Source organism: Notothenia rossii, assembly GCF_949606895.1.
Source record: "Notothenia rossii genome assembly, chromosome: 4".
NCBI lineage: Eukaryota > Metazoa > Chordata > Actinopteri > Perciformes > Nototheniidae > Notothenia > Notothenia rossii.
This window is the reverse complement of record NC_136902.1, coordinates 3,148,125-3,170,388: the sequence shown is the minus strand read 5'-3', so window position 1 is coordinate 3,170,388 and position 22,264 is coordinate 3,148,125. Positions and strand designations below refer to the sequence as shown.

Here is a 22,264-nt window from a genome sequence, read left to right as displayed (position 1 = left end):
AGGTTTCATTCAAGAAATCAGAAGCAAGGTGAGAGCATTGAGTCATTCATCAGCGATCTGAAGAGAAAAGTTGCCATTTTGGAGACTTAGCTGAGGAACTAATCTGTGACAGAATAGTATGTGGCATAATCAATGACTCTTTAAGAAAAACTCTGTTGAGAGACAGTGAACTGACACTTGCTAAAGCTGTTTCAGTCTGTCGTATACAGGAAATGACAGAGGAAAGCAGCAGGATGTTAGCCGCTCAAGCTACCAGTGTTGATGCAGTGAGACCTGTTTCTAGCAGAAGATATCAGCCAAAGCCACAGTCACTCGCTCACTCCCAGAGCATCTCTAACTGTAATAATTGGCAGCTATGCGAAAAAAGTGTCAAGCTTTCGGGCAAAAGTGCCATAACTGTGAAAAAGTGAATCACTACAAAAAATGCTGCAAGTCTAAACCACGCAGCTACAGTCATTCAAATAGAAATAATTTGAACCAGTCTGTACATGAAGTAACAGTGGAAGAGCCCACAACACACAGAGAAGACACGTTCTACGTGGATGGCGTAGATATCGAAAGACGTGTTGATAGTGTTAATCCTCAAGCTAAAGACAAAGAAGAAGGATTTGTTACAATTCACATTAATGGCATACCAACTGAAATGAAAGTTGACACAGGAGCTAAATGCAATGTGTTGTCTCAAGAAACGTTCACACAAGTGAGCAATGGCGAGCAACTTGTGAAGCAAGAGACTGCTATAAACCTTGTTGCTTATGGAGGAAGCAGGATTGAGACCAAAGGCCTGGTCACACTGCCTTGCTGCTTAAAGGAGCTGCACCATTCATTGCCTTTCTTCATAGTGAACAAAGATGTGCAGCCACTACTGGGATTTCGGGCATGCGTGGACATGGGAATTGTCACATTGAGCAAAGATGTCCACCAGATCACTACGGAAAGCAACACGGAGTTCACCACACAGACACTCATGCAGTACAAAGACCTGATTGATGATGAACTTGGAGAACTACCAATCACTTATTCCATGACAGTTGATCCTAGTGTACAACCTGTGGTTAGACCTGCCCACCGCATTCCTATTGCAATGCAAGACAGAGTTAAAGCTGAACTTAACCGCATGCAAAACATAGGTGTCATTATGCCAGTTACTGAGCCCACAGACTGGGTCTCATCTATGGTGGCAGCACACAAAAAAGACAAGCAGGAAATAAGACTGTATCAATCCACAAGACCTCAACACAGCGCTGAAAAGACCACATCACCCTATGAGAACAGTAGAAGAAGTTGCAGCACCGGTGTCAGGAGCAAAAGTGTTTTCGGTGCTAGATGCTAAAAGCTCCTTCTGGCAGATACGTCTCGACAAGAAATCCTCCATGTTGACAACCTTCAGTACTCCATTTGGGCGGTACAGATTCCTACGGATGCCCTTCGGCATTAGCTCTGCTAGTGAGGTATTTCAACGCTCGATGGAACAGCTGTTTGCAGGTTACCCATGTTCTGTCATCTTTGACGACATCATCATTGGTGGCCGCGGAGTTGCTGAGCATGATGCCAACCTCAAGAAGGTGCTGGAACGAGTGAGAGAAGTCAACCTGAAGCTGAATCCAGCCAAGTGCAACTTTCACCTGGATCATGTAGGATATGTAGGTCACATTTTCACAAGTGAAGGCCTAAAGGCACAAAGACAAGGTATGCACAAATTGAAAAAGAACTGCTAGCTGTCGTGTTTGCCAGTACAAAATTCAAAGACTATGTGTATGGAAAGCCTGTAGTGGTGTAGACTGACCACCAACCTTTAGTGACTATCTTAAAGAAGCCCATCCACACAGCCCCTGCCCGTCTGCAGAGAATGTTGCTCTGGCTGCAGAGCTACGGCATCAGTTTGGTGTACAAAAAAGGGCAAGTATATGTATGTAGCAGACACTCTTTCACGTGCCCCAACCACACAAACATCTCAAAGCCCTGCTGAAAATGATGCTTATGAAGTTATGTCTGTGAGCTACATCTCCACACCCCGCCTGGAAGAACTCAGAAAGCACACAGCAGAGGACGAAGATCTGCAAGCCCTCAGTGCAGTCATTAATTAGACCCTCCAGAAAAACGCGATTCTGCGATCGCAGAATTTACCGCATAATCAGCAAAATGGCGCAGATTTTTAAAAGGCCGCATATTTATCAAAAGGCCGCATAATCCCTGCATTTTTCCACACAAAATTGAGAAAATAAAAAGTTAACTCGTCTTGACGTGACGTCATCAGCTCGCGCATCACAGAATGTAAACAACACTGTATAGAGTGAACGTGTGGAGCTCACACGATAGAGAAAACACCAAGATGAAAAAACCTAATCCATCTCATTTACCGACGAACATTTCTACTAAAGACCGGGCAAAAAGTGGGGGGAAACTATTCTGCACCCCGTGCAACTGTGTGTTGGAGCATAAGAGAAAATCGACGGTGACGGCCCACTTTGATTCATTCAAACATTCGAAAATGCTTTCTGCTGCTGCGGACAAGAAAGCCAAACAACTCACGTTCACCGAGGGCATCAACCTCCAAAACCCTTTCGAGGGCTACAAGAAACGAAGTGAGGAGCCTACAAGATTGAAGCTGCAGATAACGAACGAGTAAATGAAAACAGAATGAGGCGGAGAAGTGTGTGTCTGTGTGTGTGTGTGGGGGGGGGGTGTGTGTGTGTGTGTGTGTGTGTGGGGGGTGTGTGTGTGTGTGTGTGTGTGTGTGTGTGTGTGTGTGTGTGTGTGTGTGTGTGTGTGTGTGTGTGTGTGTGTGTGTGTGTGTGTGTGAGAGAGATTAAAATAGCCCAATTGCTTTTACAATAAATAAACATTGAATGTGTTTAATTGAATAGTAAAGGGGTTTAACGTTAGTGGCAGGTTGTGTGTGAGAGAGAATAAATAAGACAGCTCAATATTTAAAAAAATTGTTATTCTTTTTCCCCGCATATTTAGCATATTTCGCAACTTTCCGCATATGCCCGCGTTTTTCTGGAGGGTCTAATTAATAGAGGATGGCCCATCCGACAGAATCAGCTCCAACCTGCCGTCCGTCTCTTCTTTCCCTACAGAGATGAAATGACAGTAGAAGAGGGAATTGTCATGAAAGGCCACAAAACTGTCATTCCTCAGTCCCTGCACAGAGAGTACATCAAAATAGTGCACAGAGGACACCCCGGCATTGAAACAACCAAACGCAGAGCAAGAAGCATCATCTTTTGGCCAGAAATGTCTAGAGACATCACTGAGGAGTTGCTTTCATGTGCAGTGTGCAACAGCACCAGATCCCATCAGCAGAAGGAGCCCCTCCAGCTTCATCCTGTGCCAGATCTCCCATGGTCCACAGTGGCAACAGACATCTTTGAGTGGCATGGAAAACGGTATCAGGTGCTGGTTGACTCATACTCTGGCTGGTTTGAAATCGACCTTCTCCGGGAAGTGACCTCATCAACTGTGATAACTAAATTGAAGAGACATTTCTCTGTTTTCGGCACACCACACACACTCATCTCTGATAATGCTGGACAGTACGCCAGTCAGCATTTCAAGGACTTTGCAAAACAGTGGGACTTTGTTCACATCGCCAGCAGTCCTGAATACCCACAGTCAAACGGACTAGCAGAGAGAGCAGTTCACAGTGCAAAACAGCTGATGGAACGTTCACACAGAGATGGCACAGATGTCTTCCTCAACCTGGTTAATCTCAGAAACATTCCCCGTGATCTGACGTTACGCTCTCCTGCTGAACGCCTGATGTCGCAACATTTTCAGCAGGAAATGCCTTTTCTAGTCTAACCTGTTCTTTAATGATTGCAGTAAAGAAACTTAGTAACAGTACAGTAACAAAGTTTAAACTCTTGATCCCTGGCGTCATCAGCGATAGTAAATAATCTACATACAGACAGAAGTCAAAATGTGCTCTCTGAATGAACTAATGATGTTTAAAACATGTGTTGTTTCCACAGACAGAGAGCAGAGTCTCCAGTCCCCAGCTGTCTGTCTCTGAAGAGTGACTGGTCTAAAGAGTGGAATCCTCCAGACTTCAGTAATGAACCTGGACCCTCAGACACAAAGTAAGAGTTTCTGCTGTAACCTGACCTGAAGAGGATCCAGTTTTTATATAATCTAATATATCAAACTGTTCTTTAATAATATCATGTGTGCAGTATAGTACAGAACAAAGGCAGCAGAGTTCAGCAAGCTAACGTTATTTGAGGATATTTCAATATGCATTTATAGCATCATTGTATCAGTGACATCAAAAGGTTTTAAATGCAAAGATATTGATAAATACTCACTAAACTAAATATATCATCCAAAACATGATTTACTACTTGGGCATGTTTATGATATGTATTTTAAAGATGTTTCTTAATAACAGTGATAACCTGGTGAGCTGGTTGTGTTTAGCATTAGCAGATATAACAGAGCTTTGTGTGATTACATGTAGAGTCAATGCAAAGACCCAGATCCGTGCCTGGCAACACCAAGAAAGTGAAGAGGTGAAATTCATGTCACCTGCGTGTTCCTGCAGCGTGACACATTTCATCTTTCATTTCATTTGTATTTGTTCCGTTCATGGTATGCACAACTTCATGTATAACAAACATTTACAAAACATGTCTCTATAAACACACCTTTGACCGAAAAGGAGCAGGGAGAAGAAAATAATCTTCTATGACCCGCCCCTTTCTAAAAACATAAAAAGAAATAGACTGTCTGTCCTTCATATGTTCTTATTCACAGCCACATATCACAGCATCGTAGGATAATAAGAGAAAATTACTAACAAAAATAATTAGTTCCCACTTGACAGTTAACAGAAAGAAACAAAATAACAACACATCACATGAACAAGGAAAAGTGCAGCACCCTCACCTGAGTCCTACTGGAGGAGAAGAGTCTTGAATGAGACGTAGGTGACGCTCTGCCCATTGGTGAGAATCAGCTCCTCTAATGATAAAATTAGACTCTGTTGCTCCTTTGAAAAAGAAGAAAATAAAACAACATAGATTAGCTCCATGGCATAATGCCGAAACCCGCAAAATAAAGCAAAAGTCGAGACAACTTGAAAGGATATGCCGTTCCACTAAACTTGAAGAATCTCGTTTGATTTGGCATATTACTCTCAATGAATATAAGAAAGCACTGCGTAAAGCGAGAGCAGCCTACTACTCTTCATTAATAGATGAGAATAAGAATAATGCAAGATTTCTTTTCAGCACTGTAGCCAGGCTGACAGAGAGCCACAGCTCGACTGAGCCTTCTATTCCCATAGCACTCAGTAGTAATGATTTTATGTGCTTTTTTAACGATAAAATTTTTACTCTTAGAAACAAAATCAATGACCTCTTGCCTTTGACCAGTATAGTGTTATCAACAGCTCCCGGAAACGTAAGTTCTAATATTACACTAGATAGTAAACTAAAATGCTTTTCAGCCATAAACCTTGAAGAATTAAATTCAATGATTCTCTCTTCTAAACCATCAACGTGTATCTTAGACCCGATTCCAACTAAGCTGTTAAAAGAAGTTTTTCCATTAATTAGCACTTCTTTATTAAATATTATGAATATGTCTTTATTATCAGGCTATGTTCCACAATCATTCAAAGTAGCAGTGATAAAACCGCTTCTTAAAAAGCACAACCTCGATCCAGAGGTTTTAGCCAACTATAGACCTATTTCTAATCTTCCATTCCTCTCAAAGATTCTTGAGAAAGCAGTCGCAAAACAGCTGTGTGATTACTTAAAAAACTATGATTTATTTGAAGATTTTCAGTCTGGCTTTAGAACACAACATAGCACAGAGACAGCTCTGGTTAAAGTCACAAATGACATTCTAATAGCCTCAGACAAGGGACTTGTCTCTATTCTTGTTTTGCTCGATCGCTCGATCTCAGTGCTGCATTTGATACTATTGACCATGATATCCTATTGCAAAGACTAGAGCACTTAGTTGGCATACAGGGAACTGCTTTAGGCTGGTTTAGGTCCTATCTATCTGAATGCTCTCAGTTTGTACGTGTCAACGATGAATCTTCCATGCAAACCAAAGTTAGCCATGGAGTGCCACAGGGCTCAGTGCTCGGACCTATTTTGTTCACACTATATATGCTTCCGTTAGGCAATATTATAAGGAATCATTCTGTAAACTTTCATTGTTATGCGGATGATACTCAACTATATTTATCAATCAAGCCTGATGAAATAAATCATCTAAATAAAATTCAAGACTGCCTCAAGGACTTAAAAACGTGGATGACCTTAAATTTTTTGATGTTAAACACGACCAAAACTGAAGTTATTGTACTTGGCCCGAATAATCTATGAAACAAATTATCTAAAGATATATTAACTATGGATGGCATTAATTTGGCCTCCAGTGAGACTGTAAGGAATCTTGGCGTTATATTTGATCAGGATTTATCCTTTAACACCCACATAAAATCAATTTCAAGGACCGCCTACTTCCATCTACGTAACATTGCAAAAATCAGGCATATCTTGCCTCAAAACGATGCAGAGAAACTAGTCCATGCATTTGTTACTTCAAGGCTGGATTATTGTAACTCCTTATTATCAGGGTGTACCAAGAAGTCAGTCAAGTCGCTTCAGCTGATTCAAAATGCTGCAGCTCGTGTACTAACCAGAGTTAGGAAAAGGGACCACATTACTCCTGTTCTGGCTGCCTTACACTGGCTCCCTATAGAACACAGGATAGAATTTAAAATTCTTCTTCTCGCCTACAAAGCCCTTAATGGGCAGGCGCCATCTTACCTTAAAGAACTCATTATACCCTACTGTCCTACTAGGGCATTGCGTTCCAAGAATGCAGGGTTGTTGGTTGTTCCTAGAGTCTCTAAAAGTACAATGGGAGCCAGAGCCTTTTCTTATCAAGCTCCACTTTTGTGGAATCAGCTTCCAGTTTGTGTTCGGACGGCAGACACCCTATCCGTTTTTAAGAGTGCGCTTAAGACCTTCCTTTTTGATAAAGCTTATAGTTAGGGCTGATTAGATTCAGCCCCTAGTTTTGCTGATATAGGCTTAGTTTGTCGGGGGACATCTTACTTCTTCCTTCTCTCTGTCTATACCTGTGTACTCTCATGTTCCCATTAACCCAGCTTCCCCAAATTTCTTTCTTTTTGGTGTCTATATACGCCGGGATCCGGAGTCATGGATGATCCTGCGGTCCTGTGTCATGGATCGTGAGTCCTGGATCGCGAGTCGTGGCTGTGGTCCTGGATCATAAGTCCTGGATGGATATCCTCGTGGATTCATCTTCTTATTATACACACATGCATTTCCAAACATTTGGTCCACCTATGTTGCAAATGTATTATCTTTTCAATTTACACACGGCATCTATTGCCCGTCTGTCCGTCCTGGGAGAGGGATCCCTCCTCTGTTGCTCTCCCTGAGGTTTCTCCCATGTTCCCTTTAAACTGTGGGTTTTCTCTGGAAGTGTTTCCTTGTACGATGTGAGGGTCTAAGGACAGAGGGTCTAAGGACAGAGGGTCTAAGGACAGAGGGTGTCGTATTGTCATACTGATATTCTGTACAAACTGTGAAGTCCACTGAGACAAATGTAACATTTGTGATATTGGGCTATATAAATAAACATTGATTGATTGACTAATGTAAAGTGCTGTAAAGGATGTGTTCATCTCCACAGAGGGAAGAGGAAGAGTGGTGTTCCTGTGGAGGAGCAGCTGTCCAGCTGTGCTCTGTGTCAGGACGTCCTGAAGGATCCAGTCTCTACCAGCTGTGGACACTGGTTCTGCAGACAGTGCATCACCTCATACTGGGAGCAGAGACCTCCATCAGGAGACCCCTCCTGTCCCCAGTGTGGGAAGAGATCCAGAACCAGAGCTGGACTGCAGACAGCCAGTCAGAGCAGAACTGTAGGAGGTAAGAGGCCGAACACACGCAGCGTTTCATTCCTCTTCCTGGTTCCTTTGTTTCTGAATAGGTATACTGCTGTAGAGCAGAGACAGTGAGCTGTTTGTACAACATTTAAACTCAGTCTGTTTGTTGTTGTTTATTTGTTATAATTAGATTCTCAGAGCATGTTCCTCCTTCTCTCCTGTTTCCTTCTCTTCCAGCAGAACGTGGTCTGCAGGAGGTTCTAGATGAACATAGGCTCAGTCTGAGGAGGAGATGTGAACGTGTGACTGAAGGAACTGATCAAAGTGAAACCCTCCTCAACAGCATCTTCACTGAGCTCTACATCACACAAGGCCTGAGTGAAGAGGTTAATACCCAACATGAGGTGAGGCAGCTGGAGACAGCTTCCAAGAAGAAGCCCCTCCATGACACTCCAATCAAGTGCCAGGACATCTTTAAAGCCTCACCTGACCAACAGACTCTCATCAGAGCGGTCCTGACCAACGGAGTCGCTGGAGTTGGAAAAACCTTCTCAGTGCAGAAGTTCACTCTGGACTGGGCCGAGGGTTTGGGAAACCAAGATGTCAGTCTGGTGATCCCGCTCTCCTTCAGGGAGCTGAACCTGATCAAAGGTGAGCAGTACAGTCTTCTCAGGCTGCTCCATGTTTTCCATCCAACCTTACAGAAGCTCACAGCAGAGCAGCTGGCTGTCTGCAAAGTGCTGCTCATCTTTGACGGCCTGGATGAAAGCAGACTTTCTCTGGACTTCAGAAACAATGAGGTTGTGTCTAATGTCTCTCAGCAGTCCTCAGTCAACGTGCTGCTGACAAACCTCATCAGGGGGAAGCTGCTTCCCTCGGCTCTCGTCTGGATAACTTCCAGACCTGCAGCGGCCAATCAGATCCCTCCTGAGTGTGTGGACAGGCTAACAGAAGTACGAGGCTTCACTGACGCCCAGAAGGAGGAGTACTTCAGGAGGAGATGGAGTGATGAAGACCTGTCCAGCAGAATCATCTCTCACATCAAGAGCTCCAGGAGCCTCCACATCATGTGTCTGATCCCAGTCTTCTGCTGGATCACTGCTGCAGTTCTGGACCACATGTTGACTACAGACCAGAGAGGAGAGCTGCCCCAGACCCTCACTGACATGTACTCACACTTCCTGCTGGTCCAGACCAAGAGGAAGAAGCAGAAGTATGAAGAGGGACATGAGACGAGTCCACAGCAGCTGACGGAGGCTGACAGGGAGCTTCTTCTGAAGCTGGGGAGGCTGGCGTTTGAACATCTGGAGAAAGGAGACATCATGTTCTACCAAGAAGACCTGCAGCGCTGTGGTCTTGAGGTCACCGAGGCCTTGGTGCACTCAGGAGTTTGTACAGAGATCTTCAAAAGAGAGAGTGTGATCTTCCAGAAAAAAGTCTACTGCTTTGTTCATCTGAGCGTCCAGGAGTTTCTGGCTGCAGTCTACATGTTGCACTGTTACACCAACAGAGACACAGAGGTACTGAAGGACTTCCTGCAGAGAGACTTTAACACCAGCAGAGATCAGGGGTACCCATCCCTGGATGTCTTCCTGAAGGGAGCCATGGAGAAATCCCTCCAAAGTAAAAATGGCCACCTGGACCTGTTTGTCCACTTTCTCCACGGCCTCTCTCTGGAGTCCAACCAGAGACTGTTAGGAGGCCTGCTGGGTCGCACAGACAACAGACCAGAAACCATCCAGAGAGCCATCAGCAACCTGAAGAAGATGAGCAGTGAGAAAATTTCTCCTGACAGGATGATCAACATCTTCCACTGTCTGACCGAGATGAAGGACCTCTCAGTACATCAGGAGATCACAGAGTTCCTGAAGTCAGAGAACAGATCAGAGGAGAAACTCTCTGTGATCCACTGCTCTGCTCTGGCCTACATGCTGGAGATGTCAGAGGACGTTCTGGATGAGTTGGACCTGAAGAAGTACAACACATCAGATGAGGGACGACAGAGACTGCTTCCAGCTGTGAGGAACTGCAGGAAGGCCAAGTAAGTCCAGATGTGATTAACTTTATAAACTAATGTGGATCAGGAGTTTAATTATTCAAATAAACGCGATAACAGTTCTGCTGTTTAAATACTGAGAGAGCAAAATAAACCCAACAATGTTCTTCTATTTATTTATAATAATAGTTCAACTGAAGCGTTCCTCTCTTCATATTGAGTGATGGAGGTGACATGTCAAACACATGAAGGACTTGAGAGGTTTCTCAGCATGTGATCACACCACACAGCAGGACTTACAGTTATCACAGAAACATGTTATTATTACTTTCTAGTAGTTCCTTTATCATTAAACACACGTTTTGATCACAATGTGTTAGAGTTTAAAATCAGATCTATATCATGTCCCACCAAGAACAGAGTTCTGTCTTAATGCTGATAGACTGGGAACATCTGATGGTATCAAGTTGAACATATTGAAACTTTATTGGTTTGTTAATTGTGTTTGTGTGCGCAATAAATGTTCAGATGCTCAGAGAAGCCAAAACATCCTTCATCCATCATTCATATCCAAATATTAATTAACATTTCAATATGTACATCTCTAATATCGTCAAGTGATTCATTTAATTTCTGTTTCTTTTGGTAACAGTCAGTGACAGCAGGAGCACAGACATGTGATCAGATCACACTGACAACTCATTACACTCTATTATCATATATTATTATATATTATATTAAATGGACTAACAGCAAAGGTCTATCAGAACATGTCAAATCTGTTTTCATCAAGTGCTTGAGGTTAATATAATGTTTCCTCCTTTTAACACATGTTGTAATATATGTTTTATTATAGACTTGCTGGCTATGAACTCTCAGAGAGTCTCTGTGAAGTCGTGGCCTCAGCTCTGAAGTCTGACCCCTCCCATCTGAGAGATCTGGACCTGAGTTACAACTATCTGGAGGATTCAGGAGTGGAGCTGCTGAGTTCTGGACTAAAGAGTCCAAACTGCAGACTGGAGGCTCTCAGGTCAGTTCACTGACTGCAGTTCATATTGATCTGTTTGTGTTTTTGATTTTCTGAATTTGAACAAATACAATGAGGGGGTCTCGGGCGGACGGCCCGGGAGCAAGGCAGAGTCCATGGAGGGGCGAAGACCACAGCGGGCAAACTCAGGGGGCCGAGCATGAGGGCGAAGGCCGCGGCACTCAGGGGGCCGGGCTCGAGGGCGAAGACCACGGCTCTCAGGGGGCTGGGCTTGAGGGCGAAGACCGCGGCACTCAGGGGGCCTGGCTCGAAGGCGAAGACCGCGGCTCTCAGGGGGCCGGGCTCGAGGGCGAAGCAGGCGGCGACGGAACAACTCTGGAGGATGGGCAGGAAGGCGCTGATGGGACAGCTCCGGAGCCGGTGGGACAGGCTTCGGCAGGATGCCCACGGAAGAGGATCAGGAGTTGGCAGGACCCCCGGCGAGACAGGTGGCAGCGGGACCTCCAACGGAACAAGACATGGGATTGGCAGGACTCTCAGCGGGACCTCCAACGGAACAGGAAATAGGGTTGGCAGGACCCCCGGCAGAAGAGTAGTCGGCGGGACCCCCAACGGGACAGGACATAGGGTTGACAGGACCCCCGGAAGAAGAGTAGTCGGCGAGTCCTCCAATGGCACGGGACATGGAGTTGGCAGTACCCCCGGCAGAAGAGTAGTCGGCGAGATCCCCAACGGGACAGGACATGGAGTTGTCAGGACCCCCAGCGGAACCTCCAACGGCACTTCAGTAGGGACTTGAGGAGGGACTTGAGTAGGGACTTCAGTTGGGACTGGAGAGGGGACTGGAGAGGGGACTGGAGAGGGAACTTGAGAGGTGACTAGAAAGGGGACTCGAGAGGTGACTTGAGAGGGCACTCGAGAAGGGACTAGAGATAGGACTAGAGAAGGGACTTGAGTTGGGACTAGAGAAGGGACTAGATAAGGGACTAGGGAAGGGACTTGGGAAGGGACTGGAGAGGGGACTAGAGAGGGGACTAGAGAAGGGACTAGGGAAGTGACTAGAGGAGGGACTTGATAAGGGAATTGAGTAGGGACTAGAGAAGGAACTAGAGAAGGGATTAGAGAAGGGACTTGGGAAGGGACTAGAGGAGGGACTAGAGAAGGGACTTGAGTTGGGAATAGAGGAGGGACCATGGCCGCTGGGGCCAGAACTGGAGCCGGGACCATGGCTGCTGGGGCCAGAACTGGGTCTGGAACCATGGCCGCTGGGGCCAGAACTGGGGCCGGAACCTTGGCTTCTTGTACCAGAACTGGGGCCGGAACCATGGCTGCTGGGGCCAGAACTGGGGCCGGAACCATGGCTCTTGGGGCTCGGGCTGCTTGCCTGGACTTGCGACGCCTTCTCTTAGGAGCCTTTTGGAGGCTCCATGGACCTCCGAAAGCCAGACGAGTTCCCGAGAACGGCTCCTGGACAGGAGCAGGAATTGGAGCAGAAGCAAGGGTTGACTCCAGACGGAACACACCGAGGCGTATGGTGTCAGGTTGGGAATTGGGAGGCAGGAAGCTAGCATGCCTGGGGCTAGCAGGCCGGGAATCACACACAGAGAGGAAATTCAAAATCCAGCCAGGTAAGAATTTCACCAAGCCTGCTTTTTCCGTAGCCATCTGGCGCGCCTCTTCCAGAGCAGCCTCTCGCTACTGAACACCGGACGCTCCCCTCCATCGATCAGAGCAGTAAGCCAAAGAAAAGGAAAAATTCAATAATTCCTGCTCAAATGGATCTGCTGGGCCCATCCTTGGTTGGTTGGTTCTGTTAAGGTTGAGTGAAGGAAGCAGGACCCAAATGCAGATTACACTGATTATACCTTTATTTCAAGGATAATAATATAATTTGGACAAACAGAACACTCCCCGGTGAACTCAGTCACCAACAAAAGACGAACCAACACTGAACACAGGAAGAGACAAGACTAAATACAGGGAGGGGTAATCACGAGACGAGAAACAGCCGGGCAGGGGAGGAGAAACACAAGGGCAACAGGTGAACACACTCAGACAATTAGACACACGAGGGAAATTAACGACAGGGAGGAAAAACACAGGGAGAAGGACCAGACAATATACAAGGAGGAAAACATGACAGGGAGAACCGAACAGCAAAATAAACCCAATACAAGACATACAAAACTAAAAACGTGACATAACACAAGAATCGTGACAGTTTCTGCATCATCTCTGACATTAAAACCCTGTTTGACTCTGAACAGATTATTAAACCTGGAGTTATTTCAAACAGGAACTTTGTTTTCTAAAGTGACATCATGTTTTTCTTTATTCAGACTGAGGGACTGCAGGTTGTCAGAGATCAGCTGTTCTGCTCTGATCCCAGCTCTGAAGTCCAACATCCATCTGAGACATCTGGACCTGAGTGAGAGCGCTCTGCAGGATTCAGGAGTGAAGCTGCTGAGAGATCTTCTGGAGAGTCCAGACTGCAGACTGGAGACCCTCAGGTCAGTTCACTGACTCTCTGTTACTGCTGGAGATCTCACATGTTCACTTTCTAATTGAACCTCATTTATATTCATTAATAAATTTCATCCATAAAGTTATAAATGTCCTTTTATTCATGTTTCATTTTTAAGAGTAAGAAGTAAGAACTGCAGACATACATGTTGAGTGTTTCTTAAAGGAACTGTAATAGATGTTATTTGTAAAAAGTAAATCTATGTATTTAATATTTAGTAAACGATAACGTCTGAATAAAGGTCATCTGAAGTCATTTTAGTTTGACATTGTGGTGGGAATTTATTTATCAAATGTGGATAGAGAGTCAAAGCATTCAGCTCTTTGTCGTATTTTATTTCTTGAAGATAGTTCAGTCGGTCACACAGAGAGCATACAGTCTGCAGAGAGGAAGACGAAGAGTAGAGTTTGGGTTGCATATTTAAACACAGTGTGACGAAGGTAACTTGTGTCACCTGTGTCTTGTTGGGTTAATTAGTGTGTGTGTATTTAAGCTCTGTTTATCCTGTCAGTGGACAGGTAGTGTGGGTGAGATCCTTGTGACTGTGTTCACCTGGGCAGCAATATTGAGGCTGTGTCATGTACCACACTGATGAATAAATGCCCACACCGGGTTATATTTGAAAACTCTGCCTCTGCCTCCTTGCTTGGCCGGGCCGCTCAACGGTCAGCTTCACAATTGGTGTCAGAAGTGGGATTCGACCAAGTGAGGAGGTGAAAACGATGGAGGAACTGAGGGAAATGGTGAAGTCATTCCTGCAGTATGAGACAGCCAGATTCAAGCGGGAGGAGTGCCGTTTGGGAAACATGGAGCAGCAGTTTTCATGGATACAGGAACAGGTTTCCCTGATAAAAGAGAACAGACTAAAGGCAGAGCTGGCTGCAGAGCAACAAATGCCTCAGGCCACTCCATCGAAGAAGAAGAAGGTGAAGAAAAGTAAAATGGAGCCGGATGCAGTGGAAGAGGAGGGTCTCGTGAGTCCAGCTGAAACGACAGCGGAGGAAAATAAGAAGGGGAAAAAGGGGAAGAAGGTGGACGGTCAGGAGGAGGTGCAGTCTGAGGACCAACCAGCAGGGGGCGATGCAGAGACAGAAAAGGAGCCGGAGACAACAGACGCTGACGCCTCTCTGCTCGCGTCGGGCCAAAAGAAGAAACGTCTCCGGAAGAAACCGAGTCTGAAGAAGAGACAGAGGATCCCGAAGAAAGAGACACAGAAACACCGGGCGGAGTGGAGACACATGGAGGAGAGCAAAATGGCCAAGATCCATAAGTGTCGCAGGAATGAGGTACTGTTCTCTTTCGGGAGAGGAAGGAGGAAATGTGACTGTGGACTTACGGCTTCGGGCCTTGTACTATTGCACATGTGGTTTTATTTTGAAAAGTGTTTCCCTTTCCCCATGTCTGTTACTGTAACAGATGTAAATATGCAGTGGGGTTTATTTAATTTAATTTTGTATAATCACACAAATTCTGTGTTTTATATTATTTTATTCTGTGTTCTTCATTTTATTGAATGTTAAATACCTGGCAAGGTCGGAGATCAGTGGGCGGAACCCCTGAAGTGTGGTCGCTGTGCTCAGGAGTTTTTTTGTTGTGAGGACTTTCCCCCTTATATATTGTGTCTCTCGCGTTTCCTCTTCCCTTTTCGTAAAATGTTCCATGTGAGGAGTCATTGTGAGGAATTGATATAAAACTGATCGTTTTATCTGTTGTCAGTGATTAAACAGATTCTCACTGGAATATTAACGGTCGGATTGAATACAACATCGACCCAATTTCTCCGGTCAATGACGGGAGAGTTTTGAAAGTGACAAAACACTGTTCCACACATTTAAAAACACTTAAACAATTAAACAATGTATACCCAGGATTCAATCACTTTTCCTGGCTTGTAAAGTAATGTGAAGCAGCCTGTTCTCTGGGTGCAGTCTGGGTGCAAGAGCCATGTGCTACGAGGAGCTCTCTGGGTGCGCTCTGCTGGGTCTCGCAGCCCGCTCCTCTCTGGCTGCGCTCCACGCCTCTATTCACAGCACTTTCCCCGCCTTTCAGAGACTTATTGCTGGGTAGAAAAAGCCATGTGCATCACCCTGGATCTCTGCATGTGTGTGTGCCTGTGAGTCTGAGGCCCTAACAGCAGGGACTCTGCTGTTTTTACCTTCTTGTCCATTTCGTGAGTCAAATGTTAACGAAACGGACAGATTTCCGTCCACATCAGCGGCTGTTGGATTAAAACAGTTTAATGCACTTTTAATACTCATGTACCCAGGATTCCAGCTCCTTTCCTGGGTTATAAAGTGAGGTGACGCAGCCTGTCCACTGGGTGCGCTCTGTGGGGGGGTCTCGCAGCCTGCTTCTCCGGGGTGCTGCAGAGTCATTTTCAGGCTCCTCTCCACAGTTGTCCCCCTAAAAATGATTTTTAATCATTATTTTTGCATTTAAATGATTTATGTTATCATTAATATGGTTCCCTAACACAATGCACATAGTCTGGAGCTCATTGGGGTCCTGCATATGCTTTAATCGGGCATTTTAACACTTTCTTCCGTGAAAATGATTTTTCTTCACTATCATGGGGCTATGTAAATCAAATTCTGGATAATTCGGAGCTCACTTGTACCTTTTATTATTTAAATGTATTTGTATTATATATGTTTGGGCTATAAAAGTGACATTTGTGGGTGACTTTGTCAGTTTATGGAGCTTATCCCACAAATCCTGGAGGTTCCAGGCCGAATTTGGGAGCTCATAGGCGGCCTGCCATGCGCCCCCACCCGTGGAAAGAAGAAAAAATGAAAGAAAACGATCATTATATCTTAAAATAATCAAAAATGAAGTTTTAAAAAATTGTGCCAACAGAGAAGGGGCTCCGAAAATCTCAACCCTTCGGCGCTTCGGGCCGAAGCCCCGGACACTTGTCCACTCCCCCGTTGCAACTTACAACGGAGAGGGGAATGCAAGCCTCCCCTACTCCGTCAAAAAAATGCATTCATCATTTTCAGACTACTGTCTGCACGAAATCGGAAACCCGGTTTTTGAGAGGACTGTGTAAGGAAAAAACGGCTGTGTAACTTCATGGAGGAATTCATCAGCTCCATGTGCACTCTGGCTCTTTTCTATGGATCTCCAAAAAGTTAACTTAGACCTTTTCTGAGTCTGGAGGAAAGTGAGGAGAGTTGGCAGGGGACTCTACCCACATTGTGAGGACCTGTTTGAGGGCCGACCGATATGAAGCGTTTCAAAGACGAACCATCCAACTCAGGGGTCCCACCACGGGTTCCGCAGCGGGGTGGAAGTTCCACCTCCCCACTTCGCCGCGGAGTGCCAGGCAAACATCTGTTTCTCTAATCGTCCACTGTTGCATAGCGGCTTTAGTCGGCTGCGGCATTCAGCAATTGGCCTTGCTCCGGGCACCGGTTCCCTCGAGGAACACGGCTCGGTGGCTTCACATGATATAGGGTCGACCCTACTTCATCACAGGCTACCTGTTTGATCCTGCGTAACAACCACATATGCTTGTCTACAAAGAGGGAACTGCCTGGTCCCGCCCGGGTGTTCCTCTACGGCTAGTGTCCAGCCGTCAGCTGCGGTATCAGCAAATTTGACCCGCCATCGGAGGGCCTCCACCCCGGGTCCATGTGCCGGTGCTTGGCGGTCGGTTCCTCCAAACTGCGGGTTCGACTCTGCTCCTGGAGCGGACAAAGATATGTGTATTTGCCTGAGTGATGAAAATAAACAAAGAATGATATTTTACAGGACATGACGGAGCTCAGGAGTCTGCACTTTGAAGCTCCTGGAGCAGACAAAGATATGTGTATTTGCCTGAATGATGGAAATAAACAAAGAATGATATTTTACAGGACATGACGGATATATGGGTTTTTTCCAGGCTTTTTGGAAATAAACCAAATGTGATATTGCAGGGCATTACGGAGCTCATTTACCCATGTGATGTTGTGCAGTACATTACTGAGCTCATTTAACGATATGGTGTACCAGGGGCACTAAGGGGCACTAAGGTCTTACCCGGATGTCCTTATGTGTTTAGTCAGAGTGAGAGTGCTTAAGTTTGGGTAAACAGCTTTGCCAGGCGCACCCACCCGTGGAAAGACGAATATAACAAAAAAGTGAAAGTGTGAACCTCCAGCGCAGGGGGGGTTCCTTGAACAAGGCCGAATATGGATGCTGATGGGCGGACGGTAAAGCACAACAAAATCCACCACCTTTTAGGGTTACCAGGGGCATGAGGTTCTGTAGGGTGTGATCATCTGGGTTTAGTCTGTGGGAGAGGGCTTAAGTCCGGGGGCCCGGGATCCCACAGTGTGCAAGGTTATGGAAGTGCCCATGTTAGGGAGACATGCTGGAGGTCTGTAGTCCGTCCTTTGGTGGTCTGTGAGGGGCTACAGAGAGGTGCTTTTCGCGGTCTCTGTCCTGGAGGTCTGAAAAAACCTGTTTGCCCATGTTAGGGAGAGATGCTGGAGCTACTTAGTCCGTCCTTTGGGGCTCTGTGAGGGGCTACAGAGAGGTGCTTTTCGCGGTCTCTGTCCAGGAGGCAGCACAATTCGAAAAGACGGCAGAGTGCCAACGGAGAAGCGGAGAGAAGGGGCTCGAAAAAGCTCAACGCTTCGGCGCTTCGGGCCAAAGCGCCGGACACTTTTCCACTCCCCCGTTGCAACTTACATCGGAGAGAGGAAACCAAGCGTCCCCTTCTCCGTCAAAAAAATTCATTCATCAATTTCAGAATACTGTCTGCACAAAATCGGAAACCCGGTTTTTGAAGGACTCAGAAAAAAAACGGGTGTCTGATTTCATGGAGGAATGTATCCGCTCCATGTGCGCTCTGGCTCAGATGCATGTGTTGCCTGGACACCCCCCAGCCTGGTTCTTACCTAACTTTAAGTTTGCAAACTGGTCTCTCGATGAATGTAAGGGGAGTTTGAGGGGACTCTACCCGCATTAAAAGACACTATTTTCCGATACATTTTCTCACTTTCACCCCTTTTCTATGGATGAATTTAAATACATTACCTGGAAGATAGGACCGAGAGATGACAGACTCTCTGGCCGCCTCACAAGTCACTATTGTCGGACACTTTCTTTACTTTACCCCGGTTCTATCACTCTTTCCTCCTTTGACCATAAAACGTGTTTCCTGCTGGGGTACTGCCTGGTTCCGGGGCACCCCAAACCCTCTCATGGTCGGGGCACCATGAATTGATGCATCGGACCCAATGTTGCAATCACCAGCCCTGCGTTGGTGCGGAGGTGGGACCATTTAACCCGGTGGTAACCCAAGTCCTCCCTTGGTCCGTGTACCATGCATTGAAGCATCGGACCCATGGTTGCAATCACCGGTTACGCTAACGCATATAAACGGAGAAACAGAAAACAATTTAAATACAATTCATTGTGTCTGTTTTAGTAAGGATGTTGTCCGAATGCCCGGTGTGCAGACTCTGCTATCTGGCTTTGAACAAGCACCTTAAGCACAAACATGCAGTGCAGAACTTGGAGGAGAGGAGCATCATTCTTAAAATGGCCAGTGGCAGAATAAATGTTCAGACCAAACCCTGCCCCATCACAGGGTGCTCGTATGCTGGGAAGAGACTGGACCGTCATGTAACTCATGACCACCCTGAGTTCTCCCGAGATGAGGCACATCAGGTCATGGCAAGGCTGAAGCATAGTGTGGCCATGCAGTTGCTCCATGACCTCCGAGAGACTAATCCCATCATTGGAATGGCTGCATTATTGGATATAGACAATGAGGAGGAATACCCGGTGCACCCTCCATCCTTCTCCCAACATACCGAGTGTGACGAAGAGGACTGCAGACAGGTGAGGCTGGAAAATGTGGCAGTGAGGGCTCAGAAGGATGCCCTCATTGATGAGGTGAAGACCCTGCGCTCCAGGCTGAAAAAGGGGATAAAACCAAGGAAGCAGAGTGCCACTGCTGCTGTGCTTGAGGAAGAGGAAGAATGTATACGATTTAAGGGCCTGGCAATCTCAAGTACCCCCGGCATGAACACAGTAGCCTCCGGCAGCAATACCCCTCTCAAGACCCTGGTGAAGACTGTCATGCGGTCCCCAAAAGCCTCCGGTAATGAGACCCCTCTCAAGGCCCCGGCCAAGACTGTCATGCGGTCCCCAAAAGCCTCCGGTAATGAGACCCCTCTCAAGACCCCGGCCAAGACTGTCATGCGGTCCGCAGAAGCCTCCGGTATCGAGACCCCTCTCAAGACCCCGTCCAAGACAGTCATGCGGTCCGCAGAAGCCTCCGGTAGTGAGACCCCTGTATGCCAGAAGACCCGTGCGCCTGTCTACAATAAGCTGAAGGCTAATCTGGCTAAGGACTGGCCCTCTCCCCCAAACCACTGGTCCACTGGGAAGGGATGGGGGAATACCATGCGTGAAATCACGTTGCCTAAAAGCATGGAGACGTACATTCAGACATACAGAGGTCATTGTGAGGGTGTCGCACCGACAGTAAAACGGAGAGAAAATTGTCTGTCCAAGGTCAGCCGGATAAAGAACTTCCTCGTATTCATGGCCCATGGCCCATGGTGTTGACCGGCTGTCAGACTGGCTGTTTCTAAAAGACACAGAGAGGGTCCTTGGCTGGAGCGAGTATATTTCAAAGTCGGGCCGGGCAGTCACAAGATCGCTGTTGTTCCTGAAGAATGTGAACCATTTCCTGAGGTACTTGTCTGAGTCAAAGCTCCGGGGGTGCAGGCTCACCCAGTCTGATATGACCCACATCATCAGAGAGGTGACAGCCAACATGTACAACTTGAAAAAGTCAGTCACTGTCCACCAGTTTAAGGTGAAGAGGAACATGCTGGATCGTCTGCCAAGCCAGGCGGAGCTTCTCGCTGCCATGGCGGCCGCTGAGAAGCGCATCCCTGATCTCCTTGACCTGATGGCTAGCAATCTGACCTCAATCACCCAGTACCTGCTATATGGCTATCTAACCCTCCATTGGAGCCTCATGTATGGCCAGTTGGCCACCGTCCGGGTGTGTACGCAAACATGACCAACACTGAGGTCTTTGAGGCGGACAGAAGGGGCACTGCTGAGGGCTATATCATCCACGTGCAGGATCACAAGACTGCCAAGACATTTGGTGAAGCACAGCCGGTGCCTAAAGGAGTTTTAAAAAAAGAAAAAGAGGGCTTGTCGGGTCCTCAGAATGAATTCTTCCTTTTCACAACGGGGAAGCACGCCTTCAAGAACCTGAACACTCACTTGAAGAGTGCTTGGGCTGATGCTGGGCTAGAAACAGCCATCACCTTCACCATCTTGCGCACTGCCCTGGCTGACAATATCAAGCATCACCAAGATCCAGAAAGCAGGTCGATTCTCGCCAGGTTTATGTGTCATGACGTAAGCACTGCAGACCGGTTCTACGCGAATACGCCTGGAATAAAGGAGGGATTGAAGATCCGCTCCATGTTCAGGGCGGCAGCAGCTGCAGCAGCATCATCAGAAGGAGGTTTACCACCGTCAGATACCTCCGAAGAGGGCTCAGGGGCGGAGAGCAGCGATACCTCTTCTTCAGGGCCGGTTGATACTCCTGATGAGGGGACAGGGGCCATGGACTCAACCTTTTTTTCCCCGGTCCACCGTACAAGTTAGACGGCTAAGATGGCTCCCAGGCCCCCGCTAATCATGTTTTTATGATGTTTATTATGTATATTGTGTATACTGTTTTTGTAAAAATCGTGTGATAATTAAATAAATAATAAAACATTAGTATAACCTTGAAGGTTCCCAGGGGCAGATACAGTGCCAGATATCAGACTATTTAAACAATGTTTACCCAGGATTCAGACACCTTCCCTGGCTTGTAAAATGCGGTGATGCAACCTGGAGGTATCATACTATTTTAAAACATGTATACCCAGGATTCAATCACTTTTCCTGGCTTGTAAAGTGCGATGATGCGCCCTGGAGTTATCAGACTATTTTAAACAACTTTTCCCCACCTTTCCAACATTTATTCTTGGGTTATAGCCTGTCATTGTTCACGATATCATTTAACATTGAACCTCTTCTGAAAATGCACATATTCTGTGCATTTTCAGGAGAGGTTCAATGTTAAATGATATCGTGAACAATGACAGGCTAAAACTCTCTTCCAGACGTTTAAAAACACTTTCCCCGACCATTTAAACATTATTTCTGGCTTGTAAAGTGCAGTGATGAGCCCTGGTAGTATCAGACTATTTAAAGGGCTACCAGGAGCATGAGAATATTCTCCACAGAAGGGGTGGTGGTGCCGTGAATAAGGCCGAATATGGATGCCGATGGGCGGACGGTAAAGCACCGCAAAATCCACCCCCCTTTTAGGGTTACCAGGGGCATGAGGTTCTGTAGGGTGTGATCATCTGGGTTTAGTCCGTGGGGGAGTGCTTAAGTCCGGGGGCCCGGGGACTCACGGTGTGCAAGGTTATGGAGGTGCCCATTTCAGGAACACATGCTGGAGGTCTCCAGTCTGTCCTTTGGGGGTCTTGGAGGGGCCACAGAGAGGAGATTTCCCCGGTCTCTGTCGCGGATGTGTGAAATAACCTGAGTCCCCATTTCAGGGACACATGCTGGAGGACTTTCTCCCCAGAATGGACTTCCATTGCCTCTAAATAGGGCTAAAATTAGGTCTGTCACTTTGGGTAACCGCACCACTGTCGGACGTCTCCCGAGAGTGGACATCCATTGCCTCTAAATAGGGTGAGATCCTTGTGGCTGGTGACTGTGTTCACCTGGGCAGCAATATTGAGGCTGTGTCATGTACTACAGCGATGAATAAATGCCCACACCGGGTTATATTTTAATTCTCTGCCTCTACCTCCTTGCCTGGTCGGGCCGCTCAACGGTCAGCTTCAC

The 22,264-nt window shown here is 46.5% G+C and overlaps 1 protein-coding gene across 9 annotated transcripts in view; it reads left to right on the top strand.

Moving 5' to 3' along the window:
- Positions 1 to 22,264, top strand: part of LOC307035615 (NACHT, LRR and PYD domains-containing protein 12-like) — a 62,782-nt gene that overhangs the window by 7,789 nt on the left and 32,729 nt on the right. For 5 of the 9 annotated variants that reach the window (XM_079675183.1, XM_079675178.1, XM_079675185.1 and 2 more), the window contains exons 3-7: positions 3,978 to 4,085; positions 7,687 to 7,922; positions 8,117 to 9,920; positions 10,732 to 10,905; positions 13,203 to 13,373. In XM_079675183.1, coding sequence (XP_079531309.1) covers positions 3,978 to 4,085; positions 7,687 to 7,922; positions 8,117 to 9,920; positions 10,732 to 10,905; positions 13,203 to 13,373 — 2,493 coding nt within the window. Of the gene's footprint in view, positions 1 to 3,977; positions 4,086 to 4,462; positions 7,220 to 7,686; positions 7,923 to 8,116; positions 9,921 to 10,731; positions 10,906 to 13,202; positions 13,374 to 22,264 lie in introns of those variants that run through there. The other 4 variants (XM_079675186.1, XM_079675182.1, XM_079675184.1 and 1 more) reach the window with 4 other exon arrangements.